At 50.0% G+C, this 15,184-nt stretch overlaps 1 protein-coding gene across 5 annotated transcripts in view; it reads right to left on the bottom strand.

Moving 5' to 3' along the window:
• Positions 1 to 14,940, bottom strand: part of Dlg3 (discs, large homolog 3 (Drosophila)) — a 59,107-nt gene extending 44,167 nt beyond the window's left edge. For 2 of the 5 annotated variants that reach the window (XM_013031680.1, XM_013031681.1), the window contains exons 1-10: positions 14,255 to 14,611; positions 11,098 to 11,151; positions 10,788 to 10,838; positions 10,273 to 10,397; positions 9,890 to 10,059; positions 9,416 to 9,552; positions 8,925 to 9,069; positions 8,144 to 8,303; positions 6,378 to 6,534; positions 5,893 to 5,995 (exon numbers count right to left, since the gene is read on the bottom strand). In XM_013031680.1, coding sequence (XP_012887134.1) covers positions 5,893 to 5,995; positions 6,378 to 6,534; positions 8,144 to 8,303; positions 8,925 to 9,069; positions 9,416 to 9,552; positions 9,890 to 10,059; positions 10,273 to 10,397; positions 10,788 to 10,838; positions 11,098 to 11,151; positions 14,255 to 14,611 — 1,459 coding nt within the window. Of the gene's footprint in view, positions 1 to 4,904; positions 4,992 to 5,892; positions 5,996 to 6,377; positions 6,535 to 7,409; positions 7,876 to 8,143; positions 8,304 to 8,924; positions 9,070 to 9,415; positions 9,553 to 9,889; positions 10,060 to 10,272; positions 10,398 to 10,787; positions 10,839 to 11,097; positions 11,152 to 14,254 lie in introns of those variants that run through there. The other 3 variants (XM_013031682.1, XM_013031683.1, XM_013031684.1) reach the window with 3 other exon arrangements.
• Positions 14,941 to 15,184: the final 244 nt, after the last annotated feature.

The following is a 15,184-nucleotide window of genomic DNA, read 5'->3' as shown; positions in this document are numbered from 1 at the left end:
TCAACTGACAAAATATGATATATGCATATAATGGAATATTATTCAGCCATAAAAATGAATTGTTGATATATTATTATTGATTTTTACGGTGAATGGTAACAATCTCATGCTAAGTGAAAGTCAGCCCCAAAAGAACACACACTATATGATTCTATTTATATGAAATATTCATAATATAAATCCATAATGTCAGAAAGGAGATTTGTGGCTGGCTATCTAGGACTGAAGGGGATGGGGAAGTTTCAGGGTGATAAAGCGATAGTAAAATTTTAAAAATCAATTTGGAAAAATTTAAAAATCAATTGTACACTGTGAACATTCTAAAACCCACAGGCGTGTATAACCTTATGAATGAACTGTTAAGGTCATAAAAAAATGAATTGACAAGCCTCAGGGTGGAACTCAGTGGTAAAGCCCTTGCATGGAGGAGGCCCTGTGTTCCATCCCCAGCACTGCAACAAAAGAAAAAAAATACAACTCCATTTCTGTTGAAGAAATGAGAAATGCCTACTTACTACATTAATATTCTTAGGTATGCATACATTTGCTATTAAGTCAAGCAAACTTGCTCCCACCTTTTGGCTCCTCCGGGGAATCCTACACACTCACAGTATCACTCTCTGTAGTAAAGGCACTTCCTTCTACAGGAGAAAGGCTCCCTTGGGCCTGACACCTATGGCTTACACCTGTTCAAACCTAGGCCAGGCAGGAATGTCCCTAAGACTCTTATCTCCAATTAGCCACCAAAAATCAGAAGTGGAGCTGTGGTTCAAGTGGGAGTGCTAGCCTTGGACAGAAAAGCTAAGGGATAGTGCCCAGCATGAAAAATAAAAACTAAAATGAAATTCTCTCTTGGGCTTCTAACAGTTACCATGCCCTGCTCCCACTTCTTTTAGAGCAGCAGTTTGTGGCCATCCGGACAAAAAATGCTGAGATTTGGGGGTGGTATTTTTGCTGATTTCAGATGTATCTGGGTAGGAAAAGGGGGCTTACAGCTGCTAACCGCAGTGTAGACTAGTGGCAAAAACAAACAAACAAACAAACAAAAAACCTGGATCCAAAGTTCACATAAAATCTGCCCTCAAGCTGGGCACTGGTGGCTCACGCCTTTATCCTAGCTACTCAAGAGACTGAGATCTAAGGAGGTTGGTTCAAAGCCAGCTGGGGCAGCAAAGTCTGTGAGACTCTTATCTCCAATGAACCACTCAAAACCGGAAGTGGTGCTGTGGCTCAAGTGGTAGAGTGTTAGCCTTGAGCTGAAGAGCTGAGGGGCAGCGCCCAGGCCCAGGGTTCAAGCCCCATGACCGACAAAAAAATAATAATAATCTGCCCTCAAATGTGGATCCTGCCCCTTACTTGCTGTTTGACCCTGAACAAGTGATTCAACTTTTCAGACCTTCATTTTCCTCATTTATAAAATGGGGACAATAACATCAGTCCCAAGAGAAATACCTTGACAATTAATACTGACAAACATATCTAGAAGATACAGATAATGCAACAATTCAACAATTATGTGCCACGCTCCAGACTAGATGGTGGGGACATAGAGACAAATACTAGCTGCTTTCAAATTGTTCACAGTATATGCTTCTTTTATGATAGCAATAGAAGCTTCACTTTCAGGACTTTCTTTTGTCTCGATATAGTTTCACCTCAATGCTTGGTAAAGATCATACTGATAGGGTAGTATTTATGTTTATATCCTTCACTGTCAAACTCAGGGATGATACTTAAACATTATGAGGAGAATATCCCTTTATTCTTTCAAATTATTGTCAATACCATTCCCTAACTCTTCCAGATCTTACTGAAGATGTTTCCATGGTGAAGGTATGCTTATTCCACACATTAAAATAAACGATGGAAAAATTCACTCTATCTCAGTGTACCCCCTCCATGTCTGGATTGACATTCCAGTTGAAAAAGCTGCTCACAAAGGATCAGGTCCCATTTTAGCTACCTCAATGACCAATTCAGTCATTGACCCTGATTTGGAGATCAGGGTCTTCTCTAAAAACAAAAAGGATTTCCAGAATACTCCTAGCCAAGTGTATAAGCAGAGATAGACACACAATATCTAGGAGGGAAATTTGCAAAATGTCCTAATAGCAAGCCCATCTTTCCCTTACTGGAGCAATTCCACAAATCACACAAAAATATTGTTTATTTCAGAATAGTGTGGAACAGAGACTTTTCATGAGCCAGTTGTTTAAATTTTTCTATCTGAATTTTAAACAGGATTATATATGCCCAAGAACATAATTCTATTTTTAGCAAATAGGTAAGATTGCTGTGTCCACAGCAATCAGGAATGAAACTATTAAAACAGCATCTCTCACTGTGGTACCTTTGTCATTTGACACTTCAATTCATATTTTAATATTTTCCAAAGCTTCATCATAAAAACACTTGTAAAGCACCCATACTAGGCACGATACAAAGCCCACAGAAAGGCATAGTCTATGCTTCATTATATTTTAATCCACATTAAACAAGCCATGTATATAAAAGAACCTAAAGGTTTGAGCATTCCCAAGTTGCCATCTAGCCCCAAGTGTCCAGGGGAAATACGTTAGGAAGAAATTATCTCCTAAACCTACCACCTTTCCAATGTTTGCCCTCTTTTATACATGAAAAGGAGAAAGGTCATGACAATGTTCTGAATTTTCTGTGGCAATAGAGGCATGCTCTCAGTCATTGAACTGTGGACCTAAATAGGGGAATTGGATGCTATCTGACTTATATCTCATTAAAGACATTTATAAAGACATAAAACTGTTTAGTCGGATTGTTACAATTAGTCAAAGCTATTTTTAAGCTTTCATGCTAAAGGCTGCACTAGTTCAGCAGCAGTGCCTCTACATAGTCCCTTTCCTTCTTTATATATCTTTCTTTCCCACATTCCTTTCCTAATCTTTCTTCTTTTATTTTTCCAATGCTTTTTCTGTTTTTCTTCCACTCTGGCCTAGGTCTTAGGTCTCTCTATTACAGCTATAATGTATGCCAACTGATGTACCTCAGGATTAAATGGACTGCTGACCCTGGGCACCTTGCCTTCATGACCTTAGTGAAATCACATTCTGGCTCTCCTGTGGTTGTTCTAGTGCTCTTTTCCAGCTCTTACTGTCTATGGGGAAAATTCTAAATAATGAACACTTACTTGCCAGATAACATACAAAGTCTCTGTCATTTTTGCCAACAGACATATAATAGGATTAATCATTTTGTAAATATCCACTCTGATGCAATCTCCCAAAGAAGTATATTTATTTACAAAATGATCAATATGGAGTCTTTATTTTAAAAAAATACTTAATCAAAGAATATCCTGAGTGGAGAATGCTTGGTAGTTTCTAAGCAGATTCTAAGCGTCCTCTTTCAAATGAAACAAAGCAAAGCAAAGCTTTTGTATGTTGGGGTCCTGCTGGATTTAGTAAAGCAAAAGAAAAAAAAACACTAAGACAACAGTCTTTCTAAGATTGCCTTAGAAGTGATTCAACTAAAGCCTGAGAGAAGAAAGGCTTTGTGGAGCAAGTGTTAGAAAGACCTGACACAAGACAGCACCTCAACCTACATTATAAACTCTAGAAATGCTCAGAGAGCAATGAAAACTGCAAGAATCTGTGGATCCGAGTCAACTTGCAATTTTTTATACAAATCAGTTGCATTCCCCCAACAAAAGTCACAGAAATATGTAGTCACCAGTTTCCAACATACCACCACCAGACCGACTCCCAGTATTGTTTCCATTTGTGTCCAAGAACACGGAATAAAACGGAAAGAAACATCAATTTCTCTTACACACACACAGACACACAGACACACACACACACGCGCGCGCGCGCAAAAAAAAAATATTTCCTTTGCAGAACCTGCACTACCAAGTTGTAGGCACGAAATGGATAAAAACTAGTTAGTTGCTAATATGAAGTCCAATGACCTGTTCTGAGATCAAACCACACTCTTATACATCATAAAGACAATAACCCTAGGGTGCATTCTTTGCCAGGAGACAGAAGGCTAAATGTGGACAGAAATGACCCCAAGGATGTATTTGCATCCCTCTTTCCCACTAGCTCAGAGTCATAGGCTCTCCTGGTAAAGTTACCTCCCTGAATCCAGTCCCCATCGGAGAAGCCTCATGCAAAAAAAGGTGGCAGGCCCTCTCTCCGTGGATTCGAGCTCAGGGGGAGGGGCGCAAAGGAAAAATGTGGGCGCTTGGTCACCGGGATCCCAGCCTGTCCCTTCTCCTAATCGAACTAAACACCTGCCAGTAACAGTCCCTTCCTCCAGTTCAGGAACTGGCCCTCAGGCCTAAGCATTCAAGGAACCCAGGCGCCGCAGCTCTAGGGGACAAAGGCCAGGCTTACCAAGGGAGGGGAGGCAAAAGAAGTTGGGCACGGACTTAAACCCTTCGGAACAAAGAGGAGGAGGACACGAGACTCTCAAGCCAACTGCGATTGTTCCCCAAGGTTGGGTGGAGAAATGCGTGGGGGGGGGGAATGGGAAGACTTCGAACATTCCTCTGACGAAAGGAACCAGGGCGCTGGTGGGGTGCAGCAGCTGGCAGGAAGGCGGCTGCCGGCAGGAAGGAGGCTGCTGGCACGACTGAAGCTCTGGAGCACGAAAGGGGCACAGACTGGGTGAGGGGAGGTGATGGCAAAGAAGTTGAAAGCCAGAGAGGCCCCAGTGGAAACCACCCTCCCCTCCCCCATTGCTCAGCTCAGGACCGGAGGGAACCCTGAGGAGGAACTCGGAAAGGGGGCCGGGAGTACACTGCGAAGGTACTGGTGGAGAGCGCAGAGTTGGGAACAAAGTGTTGGAAAAAAGGCTGAGAACAGAACTGTAGAGAGGCTAGGGGGGACTGTAAAGGGGCCTGACCCCCGTCCGCCCCACCTCACCTGGCGCCGGGTCGGAGTCCAGGTCTAGTGCTGAGGAAGTGCCAGCTCCGGCCAGCTCCTCCGGCCAGCGCGGGAGACCACGGACACAAAGCGGGGAGCGCGGGAGGAGTGGAGGAGGGAGAAGAGGGGGAGGGTGAGAGGAGGAGGAGGAGGAGGAGGAGGAGGAGGAGGAGGAGGAGGAGGAGGAGACGCCTGAGGCCCGAGGGGGGGAGGGGAGGGGCACCCCGCCGCCCTCTGCCTGGGTCAGAGGGCGGGGCGTACGGTTGGAGGGCTGCGTTTGACCGGCTAATAGTTATCCCGCCGGCCGGCAGGCTAGGGCGCGCCTTCCCGCAGCTCACCTCGACACCTGGGTCTTGGCTGCCCCAGCCAATCAGATGTGTTCATTTGCATGCCTGGCCCCGCCTGCTCTTCCCAGCCTGGTGCTGCTTTCTCAGAGTACAAAGAAAGTCCCCCTACTGGGGGGCGGGGGGGAAGGTCCACTTTAGATCCCTTACACCAAAAAACAGTGTCGCTTTTTCATCACGAATAAGGGTCTCTTAGTCGTTTAGATGAGGGGAAAGAAATGGGGGTCATAGAAATTTGGTGCAAGATCTTTTAGAGTGGATTTTATCCACCCCTGAAGTCCAACTAAGAGCTGTTCTCCCATTCCATACCACACAATTCCCCGATATTTGCTTCTGAGCCCTTCGCCTCCCCTCCCCTTTTTCAACCACCCTAATCTCAGTGCTTCTTCCCGTAAACTGCTGCCCACTACTGGTTTCGTGCAGCACGGCAGCCCCTAGCAGGTTCTGAGCACAACTTTGATTAATGCTCCCAAACCAACCAAATCAATTAACCCCTGTCCAGAGATGGAAAAAGGCAGGTTACTGCACTAGGGTAGCAGAGATCTGGCCAAGTGGCTTTGCTACATGTGGTAAAAAGAGACAATATTTATTATAAGTTGTAATTTCCCCCCCACATCATTTCTTCCCACCTTCCCTTATCCTACCTTCTGGTCTGTACTGGGCCACAATGGTGACTGACTGGCCAGCTCGTTTTAGAGCAGCAGCCGCCTGCTCATGTGTTGCATTCCTCAGGTTCACTCCATTCACCTGCCCAAAGAGAGTAACTATGAGCCACCCCAAAGGCTAGAAAGAGTCCTCTGTCATGGCAGTTAGAAGACACGGATAGCCCATCTCTCAGCCTATTTAAATATGTTACCCCAAAGCCCATACTTGCTCTGCCAAAATCAGATCTGAAGGATTTGGCAAAATATCCTAGTGTAATAAGTATCATCGTGGAAGTCAAATGCCAAGCGGGGTTAGGATCTAAAGGCTATTTCTTCCTCAAGGATTTCTATGAAGACAATTTAAAAGTTCTCCAGTCCTTGGCCCTCCTCTTATCTGAAGAAGCCTTCCTTGGAGGAAGCAAGGATTCCCCTCCTCCATTTTAGACTGGCACACCTCCCATCCTCCCACCTCAACTTTGTCTCACCGATAAGATCCGGTCTCCCCTGCGCAGCTCCCCACTCAGGTCGGCTGGGCCTCCTGCCAGGATGAAGGAGACAAAAATGCCTTCTCCATCCTCTCCTCCTACAATGTTGAAGCCCAGGCCTGTGGAGCCTTTGTGCAGGATGATCTTGCGGGGCTCTCTGGTGGGAAAGGATTGACAATATGAAAGCGACAAGGAAGTATTGTTACTGTGAGGGTCAGCCTGGAACAACACCCATACTCACTGTAAAAGTCAGAGTTTGGTTCCTGTGTATGATACCCTGTTCCTCCCTTCCTTTCTTGAAACCTGCTTGGTTGGTGTTTTATATCAGGTGCCAAGTTTCGGTTCCTCTTTTCTCTTCCTTCCGAAATTCTTGGAATCAATTTGCCAATGGACAATTCATGATGCTCTTGAGTCAACAAACCCTTACAGTTAACCCTAGAATCCAAATCTCAGAGTCCCCTCAATGGATCTCCTCTTCCCCAGAGTCTGCTGTCTATCAACCAGTGAGATGGGGCCTGTGAGCTAGTTATGGGCAGTGGAATTGCTCTGGATTAATGGTACTCACCATCCATGTGTGTATAAATTTATACCTGTGCCTCTACAGTCTCAAAATTTCACCCACCAACTCTGTTCCTCCTACCTTCTCCCAACAACATACAGGATTTGGTCAGCAGTTATCACTGTGTAGCAGAGTGGGGGACTAAACATGTGGTATACATGTGCTACACATGTGGGGGACTGAGATAAAGAAATCCCAGATCCCCAAAAGGTGTTTAGAGGCTAACTGAAGAGAAGAGACAAGGCCATAAAAAATCTGGCTAAAGCTAACAACTGCACTCAAGGAGCCCGTCTTTAAATGGTCAAAGTGTCATCAAGATAAGAGTAAATACCTGCCCATATACACAAACTCATTCCCAGCACAATCTACAGGCCCACCACCTTCACTGGTTCTAGATATCTTTCCTTAGAGGAGCCCCAAGTGCCAAGCCCGACTCCTCTCTCCCTCCCAGTTTCAGGATAAAGTCTCCCTACCTGGCATCCCCTCCATGCCGAAGGGAGATGAGCGGCCAGGCCCACCTCTGCGAAGCCCTTCTCCAAGCAGAAGCTGAAGCTGAGCCCAAGCCCAGGGCCAAGCCAGAACCTGAGAACTTTTGGGTCCTCTCCATGGCTCCTCTGGTTGTCCCCCAACAGCCTACCCTTCTGGCTCCACCGCAGCCGGCCCAACAGCCTCTCAGGCCCCACCCCGCAAACCTGTCCCCGGGAATCCTGGCCGGCCCGACCAGTTCCACCGCCAGGCCTGCAGCTGCCGCCGCCGCCGCCGCCGCCACGGTAGGGCGGGGCAGGTCCCTGCGCGGCACCCCTGAAGGCCAGTCTCTCAGAATCTCACCAATCCCATCGGCTACATGGCCTTTCAGTTATTCAGAATGGTTTGTAGCACAGGGGGCTGCAAAGTGTCTCAGGGCAGGAAAGCCTGGGGCCCTTCCACCTCTTCATACCCCCCACCCTAAACCCAACCCCACTTTTGGATCTAGGCCACTCGCTTGGTACTCCCCCTGATGGTGGAAATTGTCCTTGCAGCCATCTCTGCCTTCTGGAGCCCCAAAGGGCAGACATCCAGCCCCCAGACCTCCCAGCAGGTAGTGATGAAGGCCTAGTTTCTCTTCTTTGTCATACTTAAAGGAAGTCTGTCGCCAGCCTGAAACAGATTCTTCTCCTTCTCCCCGCCCCAGCCCTCCTGGGTGGGTCGAAAGAGCTGAGGAACTTACCTGGTGAAGTCCTCCTCCACCAGCATGTGCCTGGGGATAGGAGAGTAGCGGGTCGGGGGAACCTGAGGGGGAGCAGGGTAGCTGACCTTGCTCTCCACTGCCCCAAGATAACCCAGGCTGGAATTATGGCTTATGTGGTTGTCAGCCAAGGCAGTAAAAGCTGGGATCAAGAAAGGGAGACAAAAGTTCAGATATGTTCCAAGCAATTACCCCCTTCCATGCAAGTACTTATCCCACTCCCTTCTTTTCAATGACTTTTCAACTCACATCTCACTTCAGGTGCAAAAAACGACCAAGAGATGCTGATTCCTCAGGCCGCTCCTCCCCACTCCATCCACCCCCCACCCACCCACCCAAGGCTCCTCCTCCGCAGTCCCTTTTCTAAATCCTGGGCTCACTCCTGTGACTCTTAGAAAGAGCTGAAGTCAAGGCAGTCTACAAAGAAAGGCATGACTAGAGGTGTGACTAATAATAATCCCTCACATCTCTGTAGCCTAATACAGTTTTCCAAGGGCTTTCTCATCCATGATCTCATTTGATCCTATGAGGAAGGCAGCATATATATCATTAGGTCCTCTGGGCCAAAGAGGAAACCAAACAGGTTAAAAGGACTTGTCCAAGGACATCGAGCTCTAAGGGACAGCTGAGACCTGACAGTTGAGACTCAGTTATGAACACTATTCTTTGCACTTGCTCTCTTAATGAGGGACATGGATAGTTTCCCCTTCCAAACCCAGGAAACAGAGCTTTGGGTGAGGGGCAAGGGCTGATAGGTACGTACTGCTGGCGTAGTCAGGAGGAGCATACATGTCGTTGAGGTGGAGGCTGCCTGGCTTGGCCACCTTCAGATAGACCATATCGGATGTGTTCTTCAGAGAGGCCACAGCTTCCTCATGTCTCACATCCTGAAGATTGGTGTTGTTCACCTAAAAGAAGAGGCTTTGTGTAGGATTTGGGAGAAAGGAAGACTCCCGGGAAGCCTGAAGAATGATGCCCTTTCTGTGAAATTCCACAGTGTTCTGATAAAGGTCCAAATATAGTATCATAAAGACACAAGACAGGCAGGAGGTTGGGATAAGGGCAGGTGAGGGTATCCCTATCATGGAAAGAACTTGGGCCATGGTATCTGGGCAAATACAGGTCATGATATTCTTGAAACTCCCTAATTACCTACTCCCTCAGTGAGGTTTAGGTGGAATGAGGGTACCAGAACTCCCCCACCCTATCCCACACACAACTACCATTTGGGCATCCCTGTGAAGGCTGTCTCACCGCCAGCAGCCGGTCCCCAATCTGTAGGCGTCCATCTTTCTGAGCAGCTCCCCCCTCAATGATCTTGGTGATGTAGATGCTGTTGTCTCCTGGGATGTGCTGGTTGCCAATGCCCCCAGCGATGCTGAAACCCAGGCCTAAATGACAGCCAGCAGAAAGTGGGAGAGGGACACAAGGGGAGGTTAGTGTTCAATTCATTCCAAAGCCAACTCCCCTCCTCCAGATGTCACACTTCCTTCCCTCCCTACTACCAACCTCCCCCCTCCCCTGGAATCCCAACACTAGGCTGGCTAATAAGGGTGTAGACCTGAAGCCAAGAAAGACAGCTGTGAGCTGTAACTGGAGGGTGAAGGGGGGTGGTCATGTTAAGAGTAAGGCAGATCCCTTCCATTCTTCATGGGGGCCAGCCAGAACCTGCAGTTGTTGGGGGGGGAGAGGGGTAGTCTGTGGCTAGAGGAACCTGGAAGGCCGCACCTTTGGGCCCTTTGAGCAGATTGACCTCCATGATGGTCTCAGGTGGGGGCTGTCGCCTCCGAACCACCAACCGCACCACCGGGCCTGCCTCCTTCAGCGCCTCCACAGCCCGGCTGTGTACCACCTCCGACACGTCCACCTCATTCACCCGCAGCACACAGTCATTCACCCTGTGGGGGAAGACCAAGAGGCATGACGCTCTGCTACCACCCCCTTCCATCCTTTCTCCTACTGTCTTTCTCCCCTGTCTTCCCCTCCCTCTTTCTCCTCACCCTCTTCCTCTCAGACTAATGGAGAGGAAGGGTCATCCTGCAAGTCTGGCCTTTCTCCATTCATCTCCATCCTGCCCTTTCACCCACAACCCTACTTCCAGATCATCTTACCCCAGCCTCCCATCCATGGCAGCTGCTCCACCAGGGATGATCTTGGTAATAAAGATGCCAGGGTCATCAGGGACATGGGGGTTGTCAATACCACCTGCAATACTGAAGCCCAGGCCAGAGTTGCCCTGCAGAAGGTAGGTGAAAGGGCACAGTTGTTTCACTCTGAGGACAAAAGGAGGGTTTTGGTCCACCATCTCCTTCTATGTCTCAGAGCAGATTAGCTGGGTACTGGAGCTCATTCATCAGAAACCTGGCAGTTTACCAGCCCCTGTTGACCATTCTTATCAGGAGGCCTTGAAAATCCATCCTCTCCCCAATTCCCTGGGCCTTGGCAAGCAAGGTCAATTAATATTTGTTAGCGAGTTGATTGACTGATGCAGTGATGCGGCTTCCAAAGGCCTCTGTTGCCCTATCCTCTCAATGGAGGCTCTCACATGATGCTTGAATGTGCTGTTCAGGAGCCTCCACACTCCTGAATCCAGCCCTCCCTTCCCTCTTTTGTCCTCCCCACTCACCCGTTCGAGTACTATCTCCTCATACTTGAACATGCCATCGCTGCCATTCACCTAGGGAAAGACATAGGCACTCTCCTCAGTACTTCCTGTCCCTCCTTCCAACCATTTGCCCTCTAGCCAGCCTGCCCCCTTCCCCACTCCCACCATGATTCCAAGCACACCCAGGGCACCTCTAGGCCAAAGATGGGGACAGGCTGACTCCAAGAGGTCCACTCCCCTCCCCTTGTTTCCAACCATATCAGGCCAAACCCAGCTGCTCATTTAGCCCAGATCAATTGTCTGGAACTGAGCCAGCCAGTGGTGCACTCACCGAGAGGCTGGGCTCCAGGGCCTCGGGGCTCACTAGGAGGGGTGCAGGGCTGGCCTAAGGGGATGGCAGAGATGGAGCATGGAGGGCAAACCACACCACACCCAGCATTCATAGGGGGCACCCAAAGACCTGGTCAAGGACACCTCCCCTTCCAAACCACAGCTTTGCTTTGCCCACCATGGGAATCCTAGACTCCTACCATCACAGCTGGAAGGACAGCAGACACCATCTTGTCCAACCATTTTATATGACACCTAGTGACACTGAGACCCAGTGAGTTTGGAATGTGCCTGAGTACACTGGAAATTACTGGCAGAGGGCTGTGTGTGGCCAGAACATGGCTTCTCAGATTCTTTCTGGATTAAATCAAGCTTCAAGGACACTGATGCTTTGACCACTCCTTCTTCCCTCAGCAGATCTTAAAGGAAAAGGAATACCTTAGGAGTACTTCAGAGTACCTTAGGAATCCTTATTCTATCCCTCCTTCAAGTGGCTTCAAGGACCCAACTCTTCAAATGGATAGAAGGAGTCAAAGACCTAATTCATTTTCTACCAAGGGACGTTAGATCCTGAACCTTTTGTGTGTCCAGGAGAAAGGGCCAGGGATAGGATCTGATTCGGAATCTAAAGCCAATCCAGGGGAAGGTTAGGAACAGGGTAGACACAATTCCCTATGAGGGAGAAATAAATGGCCCATGGATGCTGAATTAGCAGCAAAGCCACAGTAGCCATGGAAGGAGAGGCAAGGGAAGGGGTCAGAAACCCAAGATTGGTTTGATCAAACCATAGAGGTGGCTTTCAAGGCAGGACACACTTGTGGCCTTTTTTTCCAACAGGAAATCTGATTCTTTTCAGATCTACTCCATGATTTCACAAATCTCTAAGAATGGAGGAGCTCTTGACTCTCACCCCAGGTATCCTGGCATGGTCCCTAATCTTTTTCTGGCAGTGCTGTCCTTTTCCTGACCCCTGGGCCCAGAAGAGGAGAGTTGGAAATCCAGGATGGGAGCTGTTTCACATGTCCTACTCTCCTTCCCCTTTCTACCCCACCCCATACACCTTTAGCTTTGAGAAGCATAGAGAAGACATGGAGAGGGGTGGAGTCATGCTAGTTAGACCCATTTCTGGGTCTGACCTCCAGGACTTCATGCTGTATAGCCTGGGAGTCAGTGGAAAGACTCTAGCTAGCTGCAGTCTTGTCCTGGTCCCTCATCCCAGCAGGAAAAATCTATGACTGTTCAGAAACCCCCACACCAACACAGCTGCCCAAAATGCCATGCAGCAGACACCGGATAAAGGCTATCCATGCAGCTCTCTTATGCATCTGGTGTGCCATGTGTGCCCACATGTGACAAGCCATGCTTCAAGCACATTTCAAGTGGTACCCAGTGGCTCCCAGCTCTAGTGGTCCACTCTCCAATCCCTATCCCATCCCCACTCAGACATCTTGCTCAGAGGGCCAGAAGCCATCCAGGGATTATTCCTAGCAAAAAAGAAAAAAAACCTAGCCAATTGGCTCGACCCTATGATTGGCACTCATCTTCCAGCTGGATAGGACAGGGATTAGGGGTTGCTTGCAAAGGGAGGATTGAAAGAGAGAAAGAGGGCAAATGATAGGGAAGGATTCACTGGAGAGGGCAAGGAGCCAGGGCAAGGGACAAGGAAGCAGTAAGCGTGGACAGACAGAAGGCCAGAACAGAGGATGCTCCTCCCCACGAAGTCCCCACCTTCGCTTCTGAGCAAGAACACATCCTATCCCCTGAGGAGGACAGAGGCTACCAGTATGGTCACCAGCTTGGGGCAGTCAGCACCTGCCCTCGACAGCAAAGCCTCTTCCTCCTCTCAACCCACACAGGGGGCTGCAGAGCAAAATAACCAGACAGGCCCTCCGCAATGTGAGCCAGGGACCTGGCTCTGCCGGCCCAGCCTCCATTTTGCTGCTTCTCCCACAGATGCTCCTTCCATTTTCTAAGCTGGCAGTTTAGGCTGGGAGTGGAAGCCAGAGTTGTGCCCAGCACCCAGGGGTTCCCAAGCTGTGCCAAGTCAGGTCCAGGGAGGCTAAGCTTGCTCATATCTGGGGGTAGCTAAAGGGGACCTGCCCCACTGGGGCTAGCTCCTGCACCAGGGCAGCTGCCCCTTGGCTAGTTCCAGGCACCATGCCTGCTCTGGAGCAAGGAAGCATTCATTCCTGCCCCCCCCTTAACATACACACTTCAGAGCTGCTTGGACAAAAGAGTCCATCCTTCTCAGCAGCCTCTCAGCCTTCCTTGGGACGTGTCTCTAGCCTCCTCTCCCTCCCCTCCCTTGCCTGTCAACCGCCTCTCACAAGAGACAACACACACACACACCACCACCACCACCACACAGAGGCACACGCATGCACACTCTTGCAGACACTTGCACACACACACACATATATATATATATATATATATACATATGCATATATATGCAGCCATATACATCCAAGCAAATCCAGCTATCCTTTCAGCCTCATCTACACGGGACACCTCCATGATTCAGAGAGACAGCCACACATGTCCATGTGCACATTCACACACAAAGGGACTGGGACTAAGAAGGGCTCATGGCATCGAGGGATGAAGCTCAGCAAGCGGGCACATGGACTCCTCTACATAGATTCACAGTAGCTCTCCTACCTCCCTTCACACACTCTAGCACACACACACACATGCCCCCCCTATGCAGAGCACCATGCCCCCTCCTCCCCTCCTGTGGAGACACACACCACACACAACCCCCGCAGAACCTCCCGCCCCCTGCCAGACATAGAGACACTGCCAACCTCCCCCTGCCCCCACCCCAGTGAGAGAAACCCAATTCCCCCAAGCAAGAAAATGTGCCCCTTCGCCATACCTTCACCCCCTGAGATACATACAGCTCTTTCCAATCTCCTCTAAATAGACACACACACACACACACACACACACAGACAGACACACACACACACCTAAACAGACATACAGGGAACCACACATTTCTAGCCATGTCTCTGCCCAGCTGCAGTGCTAGAGGTTAGGGTCCACAAGCTTGGAACCCGAGCAACCCCTCTGCACCCCAGGCCTCTAGGCCCCCCACTCTCCAGTCCTCCTGGGTTGCCCTCCCACCCCCACACACACCGTCCGCTAGTCCATACCTGCTCATACCAGTCCCGGTTGGTACAGGTGCACTCAGGCCACCAGCTGGGGCCACTGCCGTTGAGTTTTGGGGTGCTCTTGCCTGGGACTGGCTTTGGAGGCACTGGCCCCACATCTCGACCAGTGGGGATGAGCTTGGCCTTGGTGCGAGGGGTGGGGGTGGCTCCTGCTTGTGAAGGCAGGGTCTGAGAGCTATAGCCCCCATAACTGGAGCTAGCTCCATTGCCCCCAGCTGGCCCGTAGGGGTCGGGCACCTGCCAGTCTCCATAGCCAGGAGGCTCAAGACGCCGCAGGGCGGCCAGGCGGGTCACCTCATAGCACTCAGGGCACTTACAGCAGTGCTGGTGCTTGTGCATGGCACTGCCCCCCGCGGCTCGGACCCCCCAGCCCACGCCAGTTTCCACGCCGACGCCGACACCGCCACCGCCGCCAGGCTCTCGGGCACACTCACACTGCTCTGACCAGGAAGGGGGGGGCACCCGTGGGGGCGCCCGGGCGGAGCGGGGCCTGGGTCCGGGCGGGCGTCCTGGGGCTTCTGCCCCCACGCTGCCCCGCACCCATGGCTCCCCCTCCAGCACTGGCGGCTCCGTGTCGCCCGTCGTGGCTCCTGGGCCGAGGCCCAGTGGCAAAGAAGAAGTGGGAGCCCAGGCAGTGGCTGGATGCAGCGAGGACCGCTTCTGCTCTGGTCCCCAGGATGAATCTGAGTGGAGTCAAGAGCATCTCTCCCCGGCTCCCTTCTCAGTTGATTCCAGCCAATCAGCGTAAAGAATCAGGCAGCGGCAGCGGCAGCGGCAGGAATGCTAAACAGCCGCTCCTTAAAGGAACAGAGACAGAGGCGACCCCAGGCTCAGCCCCAGCTCCCCAGATCTCTGGGGTAACGCCGATCATGAAGTTGGAGTGAATGATATGGGTCACCAGAGAGTTCAAAT

The sequence above is a fragment of the Dipodomys ordii genome, unplaced genomic scaffold (genome assembly GCF_000151885.1).
Source record: "Dipodomys ordii isolate 6190 unplaced genomic scaffold, Dord_2.0 Scaffold142, whole genome shotgun sequence".
Taxonomy (NCBI): domain Eukaryota; kingdom Metazoa; phylum Chordata; class Mammalia; order Rodentia; family Heteromyidae; genus Dipodomys; species Dipodomys ordii.
This window is presented reverse-complemented; position numbering and strand designations above follow the sequence as displayed.